This window comes from Pleuronectes platessa, chromosome 1 (assembly GCF_947347685.1).
Source record: "Pleuronectes platessa chromosome 1, fPlePla1.1, whole genome shotgun sequence".
NCBI lineage: Eukaryota > Metazoa > Chordata > Actinopteri > Pleuronectiformes > Pleuronectidae > Pleuronectes > Pleuronectes platessa.
This window is the reverse complement of record NC_070626.1, coordinates 29,727,348-29,754,561: the sequence shown is the minus strand read 5'-3', so window position 1 is coordinate 29,754,561 and position 27,214 is coordinate 29,727,348. Positions and strand designations below refer to the sequence as shown.

Sequence of the window (27,214 nt, the reverse complement as noted above, 5' to 3'; positions counted from 1 at the left end):
CACGAAACCAATTTATTTCCCCTGTATCAGCCAAGTGTGTGTTTATGTATGTGCATGTGTGTGTGTGTGTGTGTGTGTCTGTGTGTGTGTGTTGTGTGTCTCCTGCAGCTCTTACTGTGATGATCCACCGCATCGAGGCCCTAAAGATTTGTTCAACGATAAAAAAATCAAATCAACCAGTTTCTCCTCAATTGAACGAAGGGTCTCTGTTTTGGGACCCCACCCCCCCCCCCCCCCCCCCCCCCCCCCCCACGCGACTCGCCTGGTCGGGATCTGATGGGACTGGAGACTTGGCCTCTGGTTCATATACGCAATGCAGTGTTTCAGAATCTACAGCGTGTGTCACCTTTTCTTTTTTACACCCTGCGCTGTCACTGCTTTGAGTCCGGGGCTCCAGCGGTTGGCTCTTGGCTCCGGTTCCATCCTGACACACGTGGTTTCGGGAAAAGCGGCCTCCTCCCTTCCTCCCTTCCTCCCTTCTTGCGTAAGAACCAAATGAGAAGCTGCTCAAAGACCTCGCCTACTTTATTTTTTTATTTTTTTATTTGCCCAACTTGATCATTGCTCGTGTCGATGACGCACGGAGGAGCGTAACCTATAGATCCTGGAGCTCGCCGCCGTGCGTAAAACAAGCCAAGTGAAAACACTATATATAGTTCAGACCATTTTTAGCACATGATCTTTAACCCTCGATTTTACTTGTTAAAATGACTGATAGTGGATTTTTCACGTACTTAGTCACATGTATTTGTGTTTATGATCATATTTATAAAAATGTCAACCTCCTTTTTGATATATAACAACTTAAAATACACACGTAGAGGCAAGTTTCTGTATTTCCAGGCCTAAGATTTGCACCAATTGCCTCCTTCTCATAGAGTGGCTACTGTAACAGTGACTGTAGCAGAGAAACACGACTCAGCACAGTGCAGATGTTATTTAGACCCACGTGCACTGAGCTGCTGCTCGTTGCATCCTGTCGATAAGAGCCTGAACCTGGGAGTCTTCATCCTGCGTGTCGTGGGATGCGCTCGTGTGTCCGTATGTGTGTGTGTGTGTCAGTGTGTGTGAGCACCCTACACATCCCTGGAGACAAGTGTATTAATCAGCCGTCCAGCGCTCACGCAGGCATCTTGCGTAACCGGAACGCACACAAATCCACGCACGCACAACCGCGCCCCCCAACAACCCCCCCTCTCTCTGTCGTCTTGGCTCCGGTTGTCCCTTTAAAAATCCGAATCCAAGGCCAATGATTTATCAAACTCCTATTATCAAGAAAATGTCACGCGAAGGGCACCTTGCTCCGCACTGACGCAAACTCTTTCCCACGGACCTATAGAAAAGCTTTGCACTTGGCTGTTTGCGCGGCCACAGGCACGAGCAGCTCCCAGTCCTCCCCTCGTCTTTTCCACAGCGGTTCCCACTCTGCCAGGAGAGCTTTGGAGAAGACACGGAACATGGTGAGTGTCCGGACACACTTTTCTTCACGTTTCATCTCTTTTATGAACTTGTTTTCTCACTTTGTTTCTTGCTGATTTGGCACTTTTTTTTTTTTTTTTTTTTTCTTTCGCTGCGTTCGGGGCAGTGTCGCTGTCCGTGGTGCTGAAATGCAACTGGCTTCACATTTAAAAAAAACTTTTCTCACTTTCTTTCGGTCAGAAATCAAACCTGTGTCTGCTTTTATAGAAATGTGTCATCTGTGTCTTTGCAACTTCAAATAGAGGAAGAAGTTTACTCTCCTCCATCGAACCTCTTTTCCTTATTTATCCATTTTCTCTGTAACCAGGAGCCAATTACACCCAGGTGCTATTTAACCGAGTCTACTTATTTCCCCGCTAATTAACAACAGAACTGAGCGTTAATCAATCAGGAGGAAATTCCCCCCCACCCCCGCTTTTTTTCTCAAATAACCCCACTTTCCATTTTTAGAATCTGGAGGCTATTCCCGGGGTCTTTCCCGCCTCCTCCGAGCTCAATCTCAGCGAGTCATTTGTAATTCCTCCGCCCCGGGTCCGCTCGCTGCTGGGACGCCGGTGATCTCGCATGCCTGCCGGGGAGAGCCGAGCCACCGAGAGACCCGCAGCAGCTTGTCTATTGCCCATAAAAACCAGTGGATGTGTGTGGCTGAATGACATGAGGGGGAAATGGGGCGTAAAATTAAAGAATCTTGCAGAAAGCGAGAACTGGAGAAGCACAGCGACACCCCCCTCCCGCTCTCCCGCTCTCCCCCTCCCCTCCTCCTCCCCTGCAAAGCACACATGCATGCTCGCACACGCCCGCACACACACACGCGTACACCGGTAGATTGTGAGCCGAAACTATAGAGCAGCCAGAGTCGGGACATGCTGCAGAAAAACGTTGCAGAATTGAGCATTTTGATTCCCGCAGCGGAGATGAGCGGCAGCAGCCTCCTGGCTCCACGGGTTCTGTTGTTCTGTCTGTGCTGATCTGTCTCCTCCATGTTCCAGGATTTGTCAGACCAGAGAGACATGGCCAAACAACCGGCCAGCGGCTACATCCCGGCGCAGCAGCCCGACGGAGCTGCGGGACTTACAACAAACAAACCGGACAACACTGCTGCGTGCGCGCCGCCGACCCCGCACCACCACCCGGCGCCTCAGCCTCCGAACAACGAGAGCAAAACTTTTTGTCCCACGGAAAATAAACCGGGAGACGCGGACAGCAATAAAGCGTATGGGACGTTTAAAAACACCCCGCCGGCCGTGCCCGGACCCGACAACTCGGCCTTCAGGGAGGATTCCGCCGGTTCGGCCCGCGGGGGGTCCGCCCAGTGCGGCGACCCGCTGCGGGCCACCGCGGAGCAGAACAACACCGCGGGCACCTGGACGGCCATGAGCCAGACCACCATCATCCTGGGGACAGATGGGAACACGTCTGTTCAGCCCGGCGCCGTGGCGGGGGTAAGTCAGCCCTAACTGAACCGTGTCTGTACCGGGGAGCTGCTGGCGCGGGAGCGGTGCACGTGTGTTGTGTACGAGTGTCGCTGATAAGAAAGCATGAATGAATGAGAGGCTGGTGCGCGCCCCCGGGAGCTCCTCCACCGCCATGCAGAGGTGCGGGCTGATGTGTGATGAGGTGACGGAGGACAATCCCGCTTGTGATGCTGATCCGTGACGCGTGGCGCTTCAGGTTTCCACCGAGGAGGATCTGTGCGTAAAATGTTGAACGCGTGGAGTTTCGATTTATGCGTAAAAACCAGCGATCATTACGAGGCCGTAACGTAAATCAATCATAAATGGATGTGTAGAAAGAAGATGCAGCTGTGTAATGTGGAAATACTGCGGCCTGTGATTCAATAATACAGTGAAATTGAAGTTTCCACAAATCAACATGACAAGAGGTTTATTACCCTTTACGCGCAAACTGTTAAATGAATAAACTAATCGATAAAAACCAGATAGAACTGATGTCTGCGCTCCACAGACTGGTGCTGGTTCGTGTGGTGTGGGGATGAGCAGGTCTGTGGGTGGACCTGGTCTTTGTGGCGTCCCCGCGCTGCGCAGCCTCTTTGTCCTGATGCCTCTGCACCAATCTGCTGCAGCCTCACAGCGGAACTTTCAAACCCGCTGGTGTCAGCGGAACATCTGGAGAAGAAGAACCGAGGCGTCGTTAGGATGAAGCGATGAATGATCCGATCAGAATGAATCAAATCTATATGCGCTTTTTTTTTCTTTTATTACGCAGCCTCAAGAAATGTCTCTTTATTCGATATTGGTTTATATATTTTCGTTTATTTATATTTACAACATTAAAGCTGTGAGATGAAACCGGGTTGAGTCGCATCCCGGTTCCCGGCTCACGCACATGGTCTTTGGCCCAGAAGCTCAGGGGTTCTCCGGCTGCATTCGGGATGCTGCACGAGACTGCGGATTGTGTGCAACTCCCACGAGGGCACCCCCCTCACACACACACACACACACACACATCCAACACACACACACACACATTCCCATGCACGGTGCTGTGTATTTATCTGAAGTCTTTTTTTTTGTGAGTCCACTCAGATCCTGCGGTGCAGCTGAAATTAAGCATTTATCTGTTGTTTTCCACTTTTATTATATATATATATATATATATATATATATATATATATATATATATATATATATATATATATATATGTTATTATTGAGTCATTGGCAAGAAGTTTTTATTTATGTTTAATCTTCGCATGTGATAAATCTGTCTGTGGCATTAACGGAGCTGTAAAGAATCAGGCTTATCAATGAAAATCTGCTGCTGTTTAAAATAGAACAAATAAAAAGTGTTTATTAAGCTGAATTATCCTGAAGGAGAAATCCAGTAATAATTAACGAGCCGCATAACTGCAGCGCCAAACTCCCTCTTGTCACGTGTTCGTGTTCAGGAGCTTTCTGTTGGTGGCTGTTGACTGAAGGGTTATTTTTTTTTATTGGCCTGTTATTTATATGATGATCGAGTTTGGAGTTTCTTGTCATGAAACTTTTTGGTTTCAGTTTTCTTTGGGGTGTATGAATGGATGTTCTTCTCCCTCCACCTCATTCAGGCTGTCGATGGCGACGAGGATGACGATGATGGTGGAGATGAGAATAAGGCCAGAGGAAACTGGACCAATAAAATGGATTTTATTCTGTCCATGGTTGGGTATGCGGTGGGACTGGGGAACGTGTGGAGGTTCCCTTACCTCGCCTTTCAAAACGGTGGAGGTAAGAAAATACAGAAAAAAGTAAAATAATACAAATAATAATAAAAAGAAAGAAAAGAAAAAAAGAAAAAATACTTTTAAAATCCCATTAAATTCAAGATTTAAATAGCTTTTTATTGTTGTTTTCCTCATGTACCTTTAACCAGGCAAAAAAAATGAAATTCTAACAATATAATGTCACTCTAGAAATCAGATTATTTTAATAAAAAAATTAGAGACGGCCAAGAAAAAATGTCTATAAAAAGATGTATTATTATTATTATTATTATTTTATTATTATGATGATGTCAGGTCATCTGTGCTCGCAGCCAGTTACAGATAACTGGGCATTTTCTACCCATTAATCAGTGTAATGGTCCGTGCTGTCAGCAGATGGGACGTGTGCGGGCTACATGCATGTCTTTTTAATAAATTCCCATCTTTTTTTTGTTTTTATTTAATGTATCTCACAGTCAGTATAAGACCTGTCCCTGTAGTCTGACCCCCCCTCTCCCTGCAGGAGCTTTCCTCATCCCCTACCTGACCATGTTGCTCATCGCCGGGATCCCAATCTTTTTACTGGAGGTGTCCCTGGGCCAGTTTGCCAGCCAGGGCCCCGTGTCCGTGTGGAAGTGCGTTCCGGCCCTACAAGGTAAACTGCCACAGCGTAAACAAAAAACATAAGAAAACACTTTCTTATATATTTTATAAATCTTCTTTCTCACGAGTTCTCTACTTTTCCTTAAGAGTAATTTATATATTTCGTCTCATTTATTTATTTTAGGTTGCGGGATTGCCATGTTGATAATATCTGTCTTGATAGCCATATACTATAATATTATAATGTGCTGGACACTGTACTACCTGTTCGCTTCGTTGAAGGGCTCACTGCCATGGGCTCACTGTAGGAATGAGTGGAACACGGTGGATTGTAAGGACAAAGACATGCTGCTGTTAGGTGAGACACACACACACACACTCACACTCACACACACTCACACTCACAGACACACACACCTCTCCTCACAATGCGCAATGCGTCAGCGGAGGTGTCCTGCAGTATAATGAATCCTGACCTGTGATCTCTGCGCAGTTTGTTCTCCAACACTTTTCAATCCCCCCCCCCCCCCCCCCCCCCCCCCAAAAAAAAACACCTCTCCACCTCCCTGCTCCATGTTAATGACGTGGACCTGTCACGTGTCATCAAGGCCCCAGAGCCACAGATCAAACAGAAACAAACATTTGATATATATCTTTTTTGGATCCTTGTTTTTAGCAGATTGCAGCAGGGGTTTTGTTTATTTTTATCCTTTAAATCTGCAGGGGAAACGTGAATCACTGTGAAATTACCGTAATGAGATCAAATCCCGTCTTTATCGAGAGGGAAATACTCGGGAGTTGATTCTGTGTCGATCTGCGTCGAGGAAATATCGAAATTTCCGCTCGTTTAACGTCAAATTTGCCAGAAGCGTTTCTGTGAATTCAGCATAAAAACTGCTTGCTTGACAAATTTACTGTACAGAGCTGCTGCAGTGCTGCAGTGAGCCCGAGACCGACCCCTGCAGGCGGCCACACGAACTGCACCTCTGTGGATAATCCACATGTTCTGCAGATGTAGTGAAGACACATTCTATTCGATTCTATACGACTTAATCCCAAAAATAATACTCTAAGATTACAGTATCATAATATATAACGGAGTATAGTGAATAAAACACAATATAAATCTATTATTTCCCATTCTATTCTATTAAGATAAAAGATAAGACTTTCCTTTGTGCCAGCTTGCTCCAGTATCACAGTATAGCAGTATATAATAAAGTAGAGTGACTTAAACGATAGAGTATTTAGTGTAAACATATTAGTGAAAGTAAAGAAGAAAGTATAAAGTGTATTATAGGTCAAATATTAGAAATATACTGTGTATACGGAGTAATGTAGAATTAGTGTCTAATAGAAATAATTAGAAATGGAAATAAAGAAGTAAGTTAAGTAATAATAATAAACTTAAGTGGAAGTAAGTAATGATAATATGAAATATTTCACATTCTATTCTATTCTTTTCCTGAATCACTTTGTATTTCAAAGCACAGGCCCAGTAAATATATATTTTGTGCATCATGTAATATTGCAATTATATAAAAAAAAAAAAACTTTATCTTTGTGGTAATTTGGTTTGCTTGTTTTGAGGAATTGTCTTATAAGTTGTAGATGTTTTTCCACCTTGTTCAGCTGCAGAAACCTCTGTCTTGCATTATTGTTAATGTTTAATTGTCAGTATTTTGTCTTAAATGTAGAATTGACATTAATTAATTGCATCTGCTATGTATTCAAAGCACAGCTCAACAAATGTCCAACACACAAAACACACTGTACCCGATTTGTGCAGTAAAAAGCAAAACAATCTCTGTGCCTCATTTTTGCTTTTGCACATCTGGTTGTGCAAGAACAAAAAGAAAAAGCCTGAGTGTAATAACACTGTGCAGGTTCCCTCTGCACCCGGAGCTGCAGCAGCCTCGCGTCACTCCTCATTTCCACAAACCACATTCATCTGCTCACTTTGCTCTGGGAGTGAGACGCTGAGTGGACGTTAAACCGAGTCCCACAGCTCCACGTCCACGTCGCTCTCTCTCTCTTCCTGACGTGTGCTGCTTTCTGATCGGAACAGACTCGTGCATCCTGCGGGACAGAAACATGTCGTCCATCAGGAACTCCTCCTTCTGTCTGTCCGCTAACACTGTGGGAAACCTGACCAAGCTGTTGAACATGACAGTGGACGCTAACAAGACCGACGTCAGCCCCAGTGAGGAGTACTTCAAGTGAGTGAGGCCTCGGGCTGATGGAGGAGCAGCAGGAGCTGGAAGGAGAATTAAAAAAAAAACAAGTGGATCTTTGCAGTTTCACAGATTCAATTTTCTGAGTTAATGTTAAATCTGATATAATTACCTCTCTGACAGATGTTTGGCTCTGTAGCTCCTTCAAATCAATGTCAACTGGCTGTGGCAAAGGTTTTAGTATAATTCTATTTTCTAGATCATAGGATTTACTGTTTTAAAATGTTCAGGGCTGCTATTGGAGTTTCACAGATTCATTTTTTGGTCCAGAAAAGAGCCAAAACATCATTAATTTAATACACACACACACACACACACACACACACACACACACACACACACACACACACACACACACACACACACACACACACACACACAAAGTCACGTTTCATTAAATCTGTTTTGCCGGAAATTAGTGTAAAAGTTTTGCTGTTAAGTTCAAGTGAAAATGACAAATACAACAACTCCTACACAAAAACAAACATGCAACCTGTTTATGTAACATAGTACAAATAAGTTTCAGTGTTTTTTATTTAACGACAGAATCTCTGCAGTAGATTCAAGAAGAATTAGAAAAGAAATTGCAATCACATATAAATCATATTACAAAGTGTGTGATTCACATTCAATAATACACATAAATGGTTTCCTGTGTATTGTGTGAGTAGTTCTGAGTTTTGCCGTCTGACGCCTGCAGGTACAATGTGTTGCACATCTCTAAAGGGATTGAATTCCCAGGAGACATCCGCTGGCCTCTGGCAGGATGTCTCTGCCTGGCCTGGCTCATCGTCTACGCCTCTTTAGCCAAAGGAATCAAGTCATCAGGGAAGGTAACGCAACACAACAACTCGGCAAACACAACAACTCGGCAGACACAAAGTCCCCACAAACACAGAAACTCAACAAACATGATCACAGTGCCACCTAGTGATGAACCATGAGAAGCTCTGCTCCTCAGTGAGGGAACAACTCGTGTTTAAATCAAACTCACAGACAATTCAAGATGATGGTTGTTTTCTGATTCAGATTCAAGTTAAACGAACAAATACAATCTGAAATGTTTTTGTTTATATGAAACCAGTGGGAAAAAAGTCTTAGATCATGAATGTTTTCACTGTAAAAACCTAAATTCTCATTATAACAATGAAAACACAACTTATAGTCACAGTGTAAATGAAAATGAAGCGAAAACAGACGATTCTTACATTTTAACGTCATATTTAACTCGATGTTTTTGTGCATCTATTTAAACACTAAAAATATAAACCGGGTTCTTTGCTTCTGAACAAACAACACAGAGTTTCTCAAGATAAACCACCGGACACATGCTGTACAGAAAATATCATTTTATTCTCTCTTCACTGAAAATTTGAAAAGTAATTCAGAAACTGACATTCTGGAGATGCTCATGTTAATAGAAGTCAAGATTTAGAAAGTTTCTTTTTCGTGGAAGTGAATCCATCCAGGAGAAAGATGATATTCCGGTGTCATGCTGCCCTCTGCTGGCTGAAGTGATGACGTGCAACACACCTGAGACAAACTGACTCTCAGGTCTCAGTGGTAATGTTGAATTATGTTCATCAAACCAGGAAGAGATAATTATTAAGAGAGTGACACTGGAATATTTGACTATTTCTTGTAGTTAATAAATTCAGATGGACCCTGTACTAAGAAATGTTATATTAATATATATGACGTAGAAATGGTGAATAACAGGTATAAGTAGAATTATCCTCTAAAATAAACAAAAACATTGACAGTAATGAATACACATATTCCTTTTTTTGTGTCACCCCCTGATTCCTCATGTTTCTCTTCAATCATCATCTCCTTTTCCTCCTCCCTCTCTCTAACTTCCCTCTCTCTCCTCCCCTCTCTTGCTCAGGTGGTTTATTTCACCGCCACGTTTCCCTATGTGGTTCTGGTCATCCTGCTCATCAGAGGAGTGACTCTCCCCGGAGCAGGGGACGGTATCCTCTACTTCATCACCCCCAAGTGGGAGAAGCTGATGGACGCCAAGGTGACGTGATGATTCTTCATATTCACAAACCCCCACAGAGGTCTCTGCTGTTTGTTTCCTGCTCGTTACCTGCAGCTCTCTCTCTCCTCTCCCTCCTCTCCCTCCTCTTCCTCCTCTCCCTCCTCTTCCGCCTCTCCCTCCTCTACCTCCTGTCCCTCCTGTCCCTCCTCTCCCTCCTCTTCCTCCTCTACCTCCTGTCCCTCCTGTCCCTTCTCTTCCTCCTCTCCCTCCTCTTCCTCCTCTCCCTCCTCTTCCTCCTCTTCCTCCTCTTCCTCCTCTTCCTCCTCTCCCTCGTCTCCCTCCTCTCCCTCGTCTCCCTCCTCTCCCTCCTCTACCTCCTGTCCCTCCTCTCCCTCCTCTCCCTCCTCTTCCGCCTCTCCCTCCTCTACCTCCTGTCCCTCCTCTCCCTCCTCTCCCTCCTCTACCTCCTGTCCCTCCTCTCCCTCCTCTTCCTCCTCTCCCTCCTCTCCCTCCTCTCCCTCCTCTTCCGCCTCTCCCTCCTCTTCCTCCTCTCCCTCCTCTTCCGCCTCTCCCTCCTCTTCCTCCTCTCCCTCCTCTTCCTCCTCTTCCTCCTCTCCCTCGTCTCCCTCCTCTTCCTCCTCTACCGCCTGTCCCTCCTCTCCCTTCTCTTCCTCCTCTCCCTCCTCTTCCTCCTCTCACTCCTCTTCCTCCTCTTCCTCCTCTTCCTCCTCTCCCTCCTCTTCCTCCTCTCCCTCGTCTCCCTCCTCTTCCTCCTCTACCTCCTGTCCCTCCTCTCCCTTCTCTTCCTCCTCTCCCTCCTCTTCCTCCTCTCCCTCCTCTCCCTCCTCTCCCTCCTCTCCCTCCTCTCCCTCCTCTCTCAGGTGTGGAAAGACGCTGCCACTCAGATCTTCTTCTCCCTGTCGGCCGCCTGGGGAGGCCTCATCACTCTCTCCTCCTACAACAAGTTCCACAACAACTGCTACAGGTAAACACACAGCAGGTAGAGCATGCTTCTGATTCAGATCCTCACTGTGGACACACACGAATCTGTGAATAATAAACATTGCTCTTCAGTGTTTCTTTATTTTCTCTCACCGATGTTACAGCCACAGTTTAAACCAGATTTAACACAAGGACACGAAAGATTTCCATTTTTAATACAGTGATTTATTACTGTTTTCAGATTGGAAAGAGTTTTATTATTAGGGCCCGAGCACCGAATGGTGAGAGGCCCTATTGAATCTGTAAGGATTTTTATTATTAGGGCCCGAGCACCGAATGGTGAGAGGCCCTATTGAATCTGTAAGGATTTTTATTATTATTATTAGGGCCCGAGCACCGAATGGTGAGAGGCCCTATTGAATCTGTAAGGATTTTTATTATTATTATTATTATTATTATTATTATTATTATTATTATTATTATTATTATTTCCCTTTGGGGGGCTTTTTCAGGGTCTAGACATGCTCAAAAAGTTATGAAACTTTGCAGGAAATTCAAGGTCTGCGGATATTTTAGTATTCTGGAGTAATTGGAATTGGGCGTGGCAAAATGGCTCTACAGCGCCCCCTGGAACCAGCCCCTAGGTTTCCACATAACGGATTTTCATCAAAATCTGGATATAGGTGTATCGTGACCAGTCATGAAAAAAAGTCTCATGGAGCATTATGAAAAACGCAACAGGAAGTCCGCCATTTTGCTTTTAGTGGCCATTTTGGCAATATCCCACATTTTTACTTTTACGTACTTGTCCCAGGGCTTTCATCAGATCAACTTCAAATTCAGATGAGTGTCATCACAACAAGATGGAGATAAAAAATGATTGAGGGATTTTTTTTTTATCACACCGTGTGACCGTGGCATGGCGTTAAAAATTGGTTACACGCCATCAAAACACGGGCATCTGTATCTCGGACATACATGTTCCAATCAAGTCCAAACTAGACAAGTAAGACAATAGTCCCCGCCTGATGACATCTATGCATAAATGATGACTTAAAACCGCAGCGCCCCCTGGTGGCAACAGGAAATGTCTTGTTTTTTGCTTGTCTTACACTTGGATGAATTTCTCCTCATCCACTGACCTCAACCATGTCAAACTGTATCAAATGGGTCCCAAGACATTGACAATGAAGACATAAGATTACCGTGACTTTTCGTCAAACGCCATATGAATGGCGTGGCATTAAAGTTCATCAACTCGCCGTGAAACACGAAATTGCTGTAACTTCAGTGTTCATGATTCTATCTCTCTCAAACTACATGTGTGTAACAACAGCCCCCCCCTGAAGATATTCATATGGTTTTAAGAAATGGGCGTGGCAAAAAAACTGACCAGCGCCCCCTATAGGGCAACCCCGGCACTACGATGGCCGACATTTATACAAATCTATCGGGACATGTGTCGTTTCATAACAAACAAAAAAATATCTTGGATAGGTATGCTTGACCAAACAGGGAGGCCGCCATTTTGGATTAAGTGGCCATTTTTTTTCCATATTCCACATTTTTACTTGATGCACTTGTCCCAGGGCTTTCATCAGATTAACTTCAAATTAAGATCAGTGCCATCACAACAAGATGGAGATAAAAAGTGATTAAGAGATTGACCTTTCGTCACACCGTGTGACCGTGGCGTGGCGTCTTGAGTTTGATTAAACGCCATCAAAACACGAGGTTCTGTATCTCGGACATACATTGTCCAATCGAGTCCAAACTAGACATGTAAGACAAGGGTGCCATCCTGATGACATCTACACAGAAATTATGACTTGAAATTACAGCGCCCCCTGGTGGCTACAGGAAGTGACATGTTTTATACTTTGATGAACTGCTCCTGGCTGATTTACAATATACAGCTCAAATCAGCTCAGTCAAGTCATTAGATCATGGTCAGAATTGTGACGTTTCCTCAAACCGTGTAAACATTGATGTGCGGCGAAGGATTTTCCTTCGCCAAAGGACACGATGTTATCATAACTCCACTGTGCATTGTCCTATCACTACAAAACTTCTGTCACATGGTCAGAGTCCAAGCCTGAACAGCTCTATGTGTCAATATTTCCTCAGTGTCATAGCGCCACCTACTGATTCGCCAGGAAACAGGAAGTACTTTGTTAATCCACTCTGCATTATCCAACCGGCTCCAAACTACTGACCTATGATCACAATACTATTCTGAACAGCTCCACATATAAATATTAGTTCAGGGTCATAGCGCCACCTACTGATCAGTGTGAAAATTAAGTTGTGTTAACATTGTCCAATTGACACAAAATTGCTCACGCTACATCAGAGCGCCTACATGAACAGATATATATGTCTGTGCGTAATAATAGTGATGGCGCCACCTACTGGCAAACCTACTGCCGCAGAGCGCAAAACGCATTTAACGTGGAGAAGTGCATGCTCGATCGATGATGTGCGCTTGGTCATCGATCGCTCTCTCCACCGACCGCAACAGGCTTCAACGTGCGGGTGCTCGGGCCCGCAAGTGCTACAACGTAGCCCTAGTTAGGGCCCGAGCACCGAATGGTGAGAGGCCCTATTGAATCTGTAAGGATTTTTATTATTATTATTATTATTATTATTATTATTATTATTTCCCTTTGGGGGGCTTTTTCAGGGTCTAGACATGCTCAAAAAGTTATGAAACTTTGCAGGAAATTCAAGGTCTGCGGATATTTTAGTATTCTGGAGTAATTGGAATTGGGCGTGGCAAAATGGCTCTACAGCGCCCCCTGGAACCAGCCCCTAGGTTTCCACATAACGGATTTTCATCAAAATCTGGATATAGGTGTATCGTGACCAGTCATGAAAAAAAGTCTCATGGAGCATTATGAAAAACGCAACAGGAAGTCCGCCATTTTGCTTTTAGTGGCCATTTTGGCAATATCCCACATTTTTACTTTTACGTACTTGTCCCAGGGCTTTCATCAGATCAACTTCAAATTCAGATGAGTGTCATCACAACAAGATGGAGATAAAAAGTGATTGAGGGATTTTTTTTTTATCACACCGTGTGACCGTGGCATGGCGTTAAAAATTGGTTACACGCCATCAAAACACGGGCATCTGTATCTCGGACATACATGTTCCAATCAAGTCCAAACTAGACATGTAAGACAATAGTCCCCGCCTGATGACATCTATGCATAAATGATGACTTAAAACCGCAGCGCCCCCTGGTGGCAACAGGAAATGTCTTGTTTTTTGCTTGTCTTACACTTGGATGAATTCCTCCTCATCCACTGACCTCAACCATGTCAAACTGTACCAAATGGGTCTAAAGACATTGATAATGAAGGCATAAGATAACTGTGCCTTTTCGTCAAACGCCATATGAATGGCGTGGCATTAAAGTTCATCAACTCGCCGTGAAACACGAAATTGCTGTAACTTCAGTGTTCATGATTCTATCTCTCTCAAACTACATGTGTGTAACAACAGCCCCCCCCTGAAGATATTCATATGGTTTTAAGAAATGGGCGTGGCAAAAAAACTGACTAGCGCCCCCTATAGGGCAACCCCGGCACTACGATGGCCGACATTTATACAAATCTATCGGGACATGTGTCGTTTCATAACAAACAAAAAAATATCTTGGATAGGTATGCTTGACCAAACAGGGAGGCCGCCATTTTGGATTAAGTGGCCATTTTTTTTCCATATTCCACATTTTTACTTGATGCACTTGTCCCAGGGCTTTCATCAGATTAACTTCAAATTAAGATCAGTGCCATCACAACAAGATGGAGATAAAAAGTGATTAAGAGATTGACCTTTCGTCACACCGTGTGACCGTGGCGTGGCGTCTTGAGTTTGATTAAACGCCATCAAAACACGAGGTTCTGTATCTCGGACATACATTGTCCAATCGAGTCCAAACTAGACATGTAAGACAAGGGTACCATCCTGATGACATCTACACAGAAATTATGACTTGAAATTACAGCGCCCCCTGGTGGCTACAGGAAGTGACATGTTTTATACTTTGATGAACTGCTCCTGGCTGCTTTAAGATATACAGCTCAAATGAGCTCAGTCAAGTCATTGAATCAAGGTCAGAATTGTGACATTTCCTCAAACCATGTAAACATTGATGTTTGGCGAAGGATCATCCTTCGCCAAAGGACACGATGTTTTCATAAGTCCACTGTGCATTGTCCTATCACTACCAAACTTCTGTCACATGATAAGAGTACAAGCCTGAACAGCTCTATGTGTCAATATTTCCTCAGTGTCATAGCGCCACCTACTGATTCGCCAGGAAACAGGAAGTACTTTGTTAATCCACTCTGCATTATCCAACCGGCTCCAAACTACTGACCTATGATCACAATACTAATCTGAACAGCTCCACATATAAATATTAGTTTAGGGTCATAGCGCCACCTACTGATCAGTGTGAATATTAAGTTGTGTTAACATTGTCCGATTGACACAAAATTGCTCACGCTACATCAGAGCGCCTACATGAACAGATAAATAAATGTCTGTGCGTAATAATAGTGATGGCGCCACCTACTGGCAATCCTACTGGCGCAGAGCGCAAAACGCATTTATTGTGGAGAAGTGCATGCTCGATCGATGATGTGCGCTTGGTCATCGATCGCTCTCTCCACCGACCGCAACAGGCTTCAACGTGCGGGTGCTCGGGCCCGCAAGTGCTACAACGTAGCCCTAGTTAGGGCCCGAGCACCGAATGGTGAGAGGCCCTATTGAATCTGTAAGGATTTTTATTATTATTATTATTATTATTATTATTATTATTATTATTATTATTATTATTATTATTTCCCTTTGGGGGGCTTTTTGAGGGTCTAGACATGCTCAAAAAGTTATGAAACTTTGCAGGAAATTCAAGGTCTGCGGATATTTTAGTATTCTGGAGTAATTGGAATTGGGCGTGGCAAAATGGCTCTACAGCGCCCCCTGGAACCAGCCCCTAGGTTTCCACATAACGGATTTTCATCAAAATCTGGATATAGGTGTATCGTGACCAGTCATGAAAAAAAGTCTCATGGAGCATTATGAAAAACGCAACAGGAAGTCCGCCATTTTGCTTTTAGTGGCCATTTTGGCAATATCCCACATTTTTACTTTTACGTACTTGTCCCAGGGCTTTCATCAGATCAACTTCAAATTCAGATGAGTGTCATCACAACAAGATGGAGATAAAAAATGATTGAGGGATTTTTTTTTTATCACACCGTGTGACCGTGGCATGGCGTTAAAAATTGGTTACACGCCATCAAAACACGGGCATCTGTATCTCGGACATACATGTTCCAATCAAGTCCAAACTAGACATGTAAGACAATAGTCCCCGCCTGATGACATCTATGCATAAATGATGACTTAAAACCGCAGCGCCCCCTGGTGGCAACAGGAAATGTCTTGTTTTTTGCTTGTCTTACACTTGGATGAATTTCTCCTCATCCACTGACCTCAACCATGTCAAACTGTATCAAATGGGTCCCAAGACATTGACAATGAAGACATAAGATTACCGTGACTTTTCGTCAAACGCCATATGAATGGCGTTGCATTAAAGTTCATCAACTCGCCGTGAAACACGAAATTGCTGTAACTTCAGTGTTCATGATTCTATCTCTCTCAAACTACATGTGTGTAACAACAGCCACCCCCTGAAGATATTCATATGGTTTTAAGAAATGGGCGTGGCAAAAAAACTGACCAGCGCCCCCTATAGGGCAACCCCGGCACTACGATGGCCGACATTTATACAAATCTATCGGGACATGTGTCGTTTCATAACAAACAAAAAAATATCTTGGATAGGTATGCTTGACCAAACAGGGAGGCCGCCATTTTGGATTAAGTGGCCATTTTTTTTCCATATTCCACATTTTTACTTGATGCACTTGTCCCAGGGCTTTCATCAGATTAACTTCAAATTAAGATCAGTGCCATCACAACAAGATGGAGATAAAAAGTGATTAAGAGATTGACCTTTCGTCACACCGTGTGACCGTGGCGTGGCGTCTTGAGTTTGATTAAACGCCATCAAAACACGAGGTTCTGTATCTCGGACATACATTGTCCAATCGAGTCCAAACTAGACATGTAAGACAAGGGTGCCATCCTGATGACATCTACACAGAAATTATGACTTGAAATTACAGCGCCCCCTGGTGGCTACAGGAAGTGACATGTTTTATACTTTGATGAACTGCTCCTGGCTGATTTACAATATACAGCTCAAATCAGATCAGTCAAGTCATTAGATCATGGTCAGAATTGTGACGTTTCCTCAAACCGTGTAAACATTGATGTGCGGCGAAGGATTTTCCTTCGCCAAAGGACACGATGTTATCATAACTCCACTGTGCATTGTCCTATCACTACAAAACTTCTGTCACATGGTCAGAGTCCAAGCCTGAACAGCTCTATGTGTCAATATTTCCTCAGTGTCATAGCGCCACCTACTGATTCGCCAGGAAACAGGAAGTACTTTGTTAATCGACTCTGCCTTATCCAACCGGCTCCAAACTTCTGACCTATGATCACAATCCTGATCTGAACAGCTCCATATATAAACATTAGTTCAGGGTCATAGCGCCACCTACTGATCAGTGTGAAAATTAAGTTGTGTTAACATTGTCCAATTGACACAAAATTGCTCACGCTACATAAGAGCGCCTACATGAACAGATCTATATGTCTGTGCGTAATAATAGTGATGGCGCCACCTACTGGCAAACCTACTGCCGCAGAGCGCAAAACGCATGCAACGTGGAGAAGTGCATGCTCGTTCGATGATTTGCGCTTGGTCATCGATCGCTCTCTCCACCGACCGCAACAGGCTTCAACGTGCGGGTGCTCGGGCCCGCAAGTGCTACAACGTAGCCCTAGTTATTATTATTATTTCCCTTCGGGGGGCTTTTTCAGGGTCTAGACATGCTCAAAAAGTTGTGAAACTTTGCAGGAAATTCAAGGTCTGCGGACAATTTAGTATTCTGGAGTAATTTGAATTGGGCGTGGCAAAATGGCTCAACAGCGCCCCCTGGAACCAGCCCCTAGGTTTCCACATAAGCGATTTTCCCCAAAATCTAGACACTGGTGTAACGTGACTAATCATAGAAAAAAGTCTATTGGAGCATTATGAAAAATGCAACAGGAAGTCCGCCATTTTGCTTTTAGTGGCCATTTTGGCAATATCCCACATTTTTACTTTTACGTACTTGTCCCAGGGCTTTCATCAGATCAACTTCAAATTCAGATGAGTGTCATCACAACAAGATGGAGATAAAAAATGATTGAGGGATTTTTTTTTTATCACACCGTGTGACCGTGGCATGGCGTTAAAAATTGGTTACACGCCATCAAAACACGGGCATCTGTATCTCGGACATACATGTTCCAATCAAGTCCAAACTAGACATGTAAGACAATAGTCCCCGCCTGATGACATCTATGCATAAATGATGACTTAAAACCGCAGCGCCCCCTGGTGGCAACAGGAAATGTCTTGTTTTTTGCTTGTCTTACACTTGGATGAATTTCTCCTCATCCACTGACCTCAACCATGTCAAACTGTATCAAATGGGTCCCAAGACATTGACAATGAAGACATAAGATTACCGTGACTTTTCGTCAAACGCCATATGAATGGCGTGGCATTAAAGTTCATCAACTCGCCGTGAAACACGAAATTGCTGTAACTTCAGTGTTCATGATTCTATCTCTCTCAAACTACATGTGTGTAACAACAGCCCCCCCCTGAAGATATTCATATGGTTTTAAGAAATGGGCGTGGCAAAAAAACTGACCAGCGCCCCCTATAGGGCAACCCCGGCACTACGATGGCCGAAATTTATACAAATCTATCGGGACATGTGTCGTTTCATAACAAACAAAAAAATATCTTGGATAGGTATGCTTGACCAAACAGGGAGGCCGCCATTTTGGATTAAGTGGCCATTTTTTTTCCATATTCCACATTTTTACTTGATGCACTTGTCCCAGGGCTTTCATCAGATTAACTTCAAATTAAGATCAGTGCCATCACAACAAGATGGAGATAAAAAGTGATTAAGAGATTGACCTTTCGTCACACCGTGTGACCGTGGCGTGGCGTCTTGAGTTTGATTAAACGCCATCAAAACACGAGGTTCTGTATCTCGGACATACATTGTCCAATCGAGTCCAAACTAGACATGTAAGACAAGGGTGCCATCCTGATGACATCTACACAGAAATTATGACTTGAAATTACAGCGCCCCCTGGTGGCTACAGGAAGTGACATGTTTTATACTTTGATGAACTGCTCCTGGCTGCTTTAAGATATACAGCTCAAATGAGCTCAGTCAAGTCATTGAATCAAGGTCAGAATTGTGACATTTCCTCAAACCATGTAAACATTGATGTTTGGCGAAGGATCATCCTTCGCCAAAGGACACGATGTTTTCATAAGTCCACTGTGCATTGTCCTATCACTACCAAACTTCTGTCACATGATAAGAGTACAAGCCTGAACAGCTCTATGTGTCAATATTTCCTCAGTGTCATAGCGCCACCTACTGATTCGCCAGGAAACAGGAAGTACTTTGTTAATCCACTCTGCATTATCCAACCGGCTCCAAACTACTGACCTATGATCACAATACTAATCTGAACAGCTCCACATATAAATATTAGTTCAGGGTCATAGCGCCACCTACTGATCAGTGTGAATATTAAGTTGTGTTAACATTGTCCGATTGACACAAAATTGCTCACGCTACATCAGAGCGCCTACATGAACAGATAAATAGATGTCTGTGAGTAATAATAGTGATGGCGCCACCTACTGGCAATCCTACTGCCGCAGAGCGCAAAACGCATTTATTGTGGAGAAGTGCATGCTCGATCGATGATGTGCGCTTGGTCATCGATCGCTCTCTCCACCCACCGCAACAGGCTTCAACGTGCGGGTGCTCGGGCCCGCAAGTGCTACAACGTAGCCCTAGTTAGGGCCCGAGCACCGAATGGTGAGAGGCCCTATTGAATCTGTAAGGATTTTTATTATTATTATTATTATTATTTCCCTTTGGGGGGCTTTTTCAGGGTCTAGACATGCTCAAAAAGTTATGAAACTTTGCAGGAAATTCAAGGTCTGCGGATATTTTAGTATTCTGGAGTAATTGGAATTGGGCGTGGCAAAATGGCTCTACAGCGCCCCCTGGAACCAGCCCCTAGGTTTCCACATAACGGATTTTCATCAAAATCTGGATATAGGTGTATCGTGACCAGTCATGAAAAAAAGTCTCATGGAGCATTATGAAAAACGCAACAGGAAGTCCGCCATTTTGCTTTTAGTGGCCATTTTGGCAATATCCCACATTTTTACTTTTACGTACTTGTCCCAGGGCTTTCATCAGATCAACTTCAAATTCAGATGAGTGTCATCACAACAAGATGGAGATAAAAATTGATTGAGGGATTTTTTTTTTATCACACCGTGTGACCGTGGCATGGCGTTAAAAATTGGTTACACGCCATCAAAACACGGGCATCTGTATCTCGGACATACATGTTCCAATCAAGTCCAAACTAGACATGTAAGACAATAGTCCCCGCCTGATGACATCTATGCATAAATGATGACTTACAACCGCAGCGCCCCCTGGTGGCAACAGGAAATGTCTTGTTTTTTGCTTGTCTTACACTTGGATGATTTTCTCCTCATCCACTGACCTCAACCATGTCAAACTGTATCAAATGGGTCCCAAGACATTGACAATGAAGACATAAGATTACCGTGACTTTTCGTCAAACGCCATATGAATGGCGTGGCATTAAAGTTCATCAACTCGCCGTGAAACACGAAATTGCTGTAACTTCAGTGTTCATGATTCTATCTCTCTCAAACTACATGTGTGTAACAACAGCCCCCCCCTGAAGATATTCATATGGTTTTAAGAAATGGGCGTGGCAAAAAAACTGACCAGCGCCCCCTATAGGGCAACCCCGGCACTACGATGGCCGACATTTATACAAATCTATCGGGACATGTGTCGTTTCATAACAAACAAAAAAATATCTTGGATAGGTATGCTTGACCAAACAGGGAGGCCGCCATTTTGGATTAAGTGGCCATTTTTTTTCCATATTCCACATTTTTACTTGATGCACTTGTCCCAGGGCTTTCATCAGATTAACTTCAAATTAAGATCAGTGCCATCACAACAAGATGGAGATAAAAAGTGATTAAGAGATTGACCTTTCGTCACACCGTGTGACCGTGGCGTGGCGTCTTGAGTTTGATTAAACGCCATCAAAACACGAGGTTCTGTATCTCGGACATACATTGTCCAATCGAGTCCAAACTAGACATGTAAGACAAGGGTGCCATCCTGATGACATCTACCAAGAAATTATGACTTGAAATTACAGCGCCCCCTGGTGGCTACAGGAAGTGACATGTTTTATACTTTGATGAACTGCTCCTGGCTGATTTACAATATACAGCTCAAATCAGATCAGTCAAGTCATTAGATCATGGTCAGAATTGTGACGTTTCCTCAAACCGTGTAAACATTGATGTGCGGCGAAGGATCATCCTTCGCCAAAGGACACGATGTTTTCATAAGTCCACTGTGCATTGTCCTATCACTACCAAACTTCTGTCACATGATAAGAGTACAAGCCTGAACAGCTCTATGTGTCAATATTTCCTCAGTGTCATAGCGCCACCTACTGATTATCCATGAAACAGGAAGTACTTTGTTAATCCACACTGCCTTATCCAACCGGCTCCAAACTTCTGACCTATGATCACAATCCTGATCTGAACAGCTCCATATATAAACATTAGTTCACGGTCATAGCGCCACCTACTGATCAGTGTGAAAATTACATTGTGGTAAAATTTTCCAATTGACACGAAACTGCTCACGTTACATCAGAGCGGCTACTTGAACAGATCTATAAGTCTGTGTGTAATAATAGTGATGGCGCCACCTACTGGCAAACCTACTGCCGCAGAGCGCAAAACGCATGCAACGTGGAGAAGTGAAGGCTCGATCGATGATGTGCGCTTGGTCATCGATCGCTCTCTCCACCGACCGCAACAGGCTTCAACGTGCGGGTGCTCGGGCCCGCAAGTGCTACAACGTAGCCCTAGTTATTATTATTATTATTATTTCCCTTTGGGGGGCTTTTTCAGGGTCTAGACATGCTCAAAAAGTTATGAAACTTTGCAGGAAATTCAAGGTCTGCGGATATTTTAGTATTCTGGAGTAATTGGAATTGGGCGTGGCAAAATGGCTCTACAGCGCCCCCTGGAACCAGCCCCTAGGTTTCCACATAACGGATTTTCATCAAAATCTGGATATAGGTGTATCGTGACCAGTCATGAAAAAAAGTCTCATGGAGCATTATGAAAAACGCAACAGGAAGTCCGCCATTTTGCTTTTAGTGGCCATTTTGGCAATATCCCACATTTTTACTTTTACGTACTTGTCCCAGGGCTTTCATCAGATCAACTTCAAATTCAGATAAGTGTCATCACAACAAGATGGAGATAAAAAATGATTGAGGGATTTTTTTTTTATCACACCGTGTGACCGTGGCATGGCGTTAAAAATTGGTTACACGCCATCAAAACACGGGCATCTGTATCTCGGACATACATGTTCCAATCAAGTCCAAACTAGACATGTAAGACAATAGTCCCCGCCTGATGACATCTATGCATAAATGATGACTTAAAACCGCAGCGCCCCCTGGTGGCAACAGGAAATGTCTTGTTTTTTGCTTGTCTTACACTTGGATGAATTTCTCCTCATCCACTGACCTCAACCATGTCAAACTGTATCAAATGGGTCCCAAGACATTGACAATGAAGACATAAGATTACCGTGACTTTTCGTCAAACGCCATATGAATGGCGTGGCATTAAAGTTCATCAACTCGCCGTGAAATACGAAATTGCTGTAACTTCAGTGTTCATGATTCTATCTCTCTCAAACTACATGTGTGTAACAACAGCCCCCCCCTGAAGATATTCATATGGTTTTAAGAAATGGGCGTGGCAAAAAAACTGACCAGCGCCCCCTATAGGGCAACCCCGGCACTACGATGGCCGACATTTATACAAATCTATCGGGACATGTGTCGTTTCATAACAAACAAAAAAATATCTTGGATAGGTATGCTTGACCAAACAGGGAGGCCGCCATTTTGGATTAAGTGGCCATTTTTTTTCCATATTCCACATTTTTACTTGATGCACTTGTCCCAGGGCTTTCATCAGATTAACTTCAAATTAAGATCAGTGCCATCACAACAAGATGGAGATAAAAAGTGATTAAGAGATTGACCTTTCGTCACACCGTGTGACCGTGGCGTGGCGTCTTGAGTTTGATTAAACGCCATCAAAACACGAGGTTCTGTATCTCGGACATACATTGTCCAATCGAGTCCAAACTAGACATGTAAGACAAGGGTGCCATCCTGATGACATCTACACAGAAATTATGACTTGAAATTACAGCGCCCCCTGGTGGCTACAGGAAGTGACATGTTTTATACTTTGATGAACTGCTCCTGGCTGCTTTAAGATATACAGCTCAAATGAGCTCAGTCAAGTCATTGAATCAAGGTCAGAATTGTGACATTTCCTCAAACCATGTAAACATTGATGTTTGGCGAAGGATCATCCTTCGCCAAAGGACACGATGTTTTCATAATTCCACTGTGCATTGTCCTATCACTACCAAACTTCTGTCACATGATAAGAGTACAAGCCTGAACAGCTCTATGTGTCAATATTTCCTCAGTGTCATAGCGCCACCTACTGATTCGCCAGGAAACAGGAAGTACTTTGTTAATCCACTCTGCATTATCCAACCGGCTCCAAACTACTGACCTATGATCACAATACTGATCTGAACAGCTCCACATATAAATATTAGTTCAGGGTCATAGCGCCACCTACTGATCAGTGTGAAAATTAAGTTGTGTTAACATTGTCCAATTGACACAAAATTGCTCACGCTACATCAGAGCGCCTACATGAACAGATATATATGTCTGTGCGTAATAATAGTGATGGCGCCACCTACTGGCAAACCTACTGCCGCAGAGCGCAAAACGCATGCAACGTGGAGAAGTGCATGCTCGATCGATGATGTGCGCTTGGTCATCGATCGCTCTCTCCACCGACCGCAACAGGCTTCAACGTGCGGGTGCTCGGGCCCGCAAGTGCTACAACGTAGCCCTAGTTAGGGCCCGAGCACCGAATGGTGAGAGGCCCTATTGAATCTGTAAGGATTTTTATTTATTAGGGCCCGAGCACCGAATGGTGAGAGGCCCTATTGAATCTGTAAGGATTTTTATTATTATTATTATTATTATTATTTCCCTTTGGGGGGCTTTTTCAGGGTCTAGACATGCTCAAAAAGTTATGAAACTTTGCAGGAAATTCAAGGTCTGCGGATATTTTAGTATTCTGGAGTAATTGGAATTGGGCGTGGCAAAATGGCTCTACAGCGCCCCCTGGAACCAGCCCCTAGGTTTCCACATAACGGATTTTCATCAAAATCTGGATATAGGTGTATCGTGACCAGTCATGAAAAAAAGTCTCATGGAGCATTATGAAAAACGCAACAGGAAGTCCGCCATTTTGCTTTTAGTGGCCATTTTGGCAATATCCCACATTTTTACTTTTACGTACTTGTCCCAGGGCTTTCATCAGATCAACTTCAAATTCAGATAAGTGTCATCACAACAAGATGGAGATAAAAAATGATTGAGGGATTTTTTTTTTATCACACCGTGTGACCGTGGCATGGCGTTAAAAATTGGTTACACGCCATCAAAACACGGGCATCTGTATCTCGGACATACATGTTCCAATCAAGTCCAAACTAGACATGTAAGACAATAGTCCCCGCCTGATGACATCTATGCATAAATGATGACTTAAAACCGCAGCGCCCCCTGGTGGCAACAGGAAATGTCTTGTTTTTTGCTTGTCTTACACTTGGATGAATTTCTCCTCATCCACTGACCTCAACCATGTCAAACTGTATCAAATGGGTCCCAAGACATTGACAATGAAGACATAAGATTACCGTGACTTTTCGTCAAACGCCATATGAATGGCGTGGCATTAAAGTTCATCAACTCGCCGTGAAACACGAAATTGCTGTAACTTCAGTGTTCATGATTCTATCTCTCTCAAACTACATGTGTGTAACAACAGCCCCCCCCTGAAGATATTCATATGGTTTTAAGAAATGGGCGTGGCAAAAAAACTGACCAGCGCCCCCTATAGGGCAACCCCGGCACTACGATGGCCGACATTTATACAAATCTATCGGGACATGTGTCGTTTCATAACAAACAAAAAAATATCTTGGATAGGTATGCTTGACCAAACAGGGAGGCCACCATTTTGGATTAAGTGGCCATTTTTTTTCCATATTCCACATTTTTACTTGATGCACTTGTCCCAGGGCTTTCATCAGATTAACTTCAAATTAAGATCAGTGCCATCACAACAAGATGGAGATAAAAAGTGATTAAGAGATTGACCTTTCGTCACACCGTGTGACCGTGGCGTGGCGTCTTGAGTTTGATTAAACGCCATCAAAACACGAGGTTCTGTATCTCGGACATACATTGTCCAATCGAGTCCAAACTAGACATGTAAGACAAGGGTGCCATCCTGATGACATCTACACAGAAATTATGACTTGAAATTACAGCGCCCCCTGGTGGCTACAGGAAGTGACATGTTTTATACTTTGATGAACTGCTCCTGGCTGATTTACAATATACAGCTCAAATCAGATCAGTCAAGTCATTAGATCATGGTCAGAATTGTGACGTTTCCTCAAACCGTGTAAACATTGATGTGCGGCGAAGGATTTTCCTTCGCCAAAGGACACGATGTTATCATAACTCCACTGTGCATTGTCCTATCACTACAAAACTTCTGTCACATGGTCAGAGTCCAAGCCTGAACAGCTCTATGTGTCAATATTTCCTCAGTGTCATAGCGCCACCTACTGATTCGCCAGGAAACAGGAAGTACTTTGTTAATCCACTCTGCATTATCCAACCGGCTCCAAACTACTGACCTATGATCACAATCCTGATCTGAACAGCTCCATATATAAACATTAGTTCAGGGTCATAGCGCCACCTACTGATCAGTGTGAAAATTACATTGTGGTAAAATTTTCCAATTGACACGAAACTGCTCACGCTACATCAGAGCGGCTACTTGAACAGATCTATAAGTCTGTGTGTAATAATAGTGATGGCGCCACCTACTGGCAAACCTACTGCCGCAGAGCGCAAAACGCATGCAACGTGGAGAAGTGCATGCTCGATCGATGATGTGCGCTTGGTCATCGATCGCTCTCTCCACCGACCGCAACAGGCTTCAACGTGCGGGTGCTCGGGCCCGCAAGTGCTACAACGTAGCCCTAGTTTTTAGTGGTGTTTTATCAGATTTTCTCTGATTTGAGACCAACTCATAATCTATGAATATAAATTTGGATTATAACATTACAGAGTATTATCGTACTTTATTTTTTCTTTGTGGCAGCTCATGTTTTAAGTCTCATTACGTCTTTGTTGATTTAACGATTAACTTCCAGCCTCATTATCAAATCAGATCAGACGACTCAAGTGTATTTTCTATTGCAAAACACCCGATTAGAACATTATTTCAGGACCTGTAAGCCTGAACAAAAACAAAATGTGCTCTGTCACTTTATGTTTATTTATAGGAAACTAGGCCGAGATAAAAAAAAATACAAAATACCCTCAAAAGAGCAGCAGGATATTAATAGACAGACACAATTTCTCACCGATAACAACAACAGCAGCCGTACGTGAACACACAATAATACAAAATAATATTATAAAACACTATTAAGAGCCTTTTATTTACTGTTTTTATCCTCAACCTCAAAGGGAACTGTCAGATCTCTTATCTGTGTTCAAATGAGACGTCCTGGATCAAATGAATAATATAAACAAAGCCATAGCAGATATATTTTCTCATTCATCATCGTCGCCTGTCTTTCTCTCTTTCCACCTGCAGGGACACCATCATTGTGACGTGCACGAACAGTGCCACCAGTATATTTGCCGGGTTTGTCATCTTCTCAGTCATTGGTTTCATGGCTCACGAGTTGAAGGTGCCGATAGAGAAGGTGGCGGACGAAGGTGAGACACCAAACCTGCAGTGAAGAGCTGCAGCAGCGAGAGGCCGGTGCAAGTTTCATCCATTTACCTGCAGACAATGTGTGGATTATATATTTAGGCCTTTGTTTAAATGCATGTGTGTGTGTCTGTGTGTGTGTGTGTGTGTTCCAGGTCCAGGCATAGCCTTCGTGGTGTATCCAGAGGCTCTGACCCGACTTCCCCTGTCTCCGTTTTGGGCGATCATCTTCTTCCTCATGCTGCTGACTCTTGGCCTGGATACAATGGTAAACCACAGAGGAACACACTGGTCCAACTGGCCAATTCAGTTCAATCAGGCTTCACATGATCACACACACACTCCTGGAAATCAGATCCAGATTTTATTAACTGGGAAACTGGTGAAAACATTATTAACCATGTGTTCCTACTGGAGGATGTCAGGAGCGCCATGGATCAGATTGTGTTTGTTTAAGTCGTAGTTCAGAGTAAACTGACCTCACACGGATCATCAATGTCTGTTTGAACTCCTCAAATCATCT

The 27,214-nt window shown here is 43.6% G+C and overlaps 1 protein-coding gene across 2 annotated transcripts; it reads left to right on the top strand.

The window, feature by feature from the left end:
• Window positions 1–2,319: 2,319 nt before the first annotated feature.
• On the top strand, window positions 2,320–26,959 carry slc6a5 (solute carrier family 6 member 5; the record flags this gene model as incomplete). 2 transcript variants are annotated; one of them, XM_053425984.1, is given in 10 exon segments in its annotated part: window positions 2,320–2,909; window positions 4,547–4,706; window positions 5,205–5,336; window positions 5,469–5,642; window positions 7,353–7,503; window positions 8,219–8,351; window positions 9,407–9,541; window positions 10,384–10,487; window positions 26,572–26,696; window positions 26,847–26,959. In XM_053425984.1, coding segments are annotated over 10 exon segments (1,677 nt in total), but the record flags the coding sequence as incomplete, so codon positions are not given.
• Window positions 26,960–27,214: the final 255 nt, after the last annotated feature.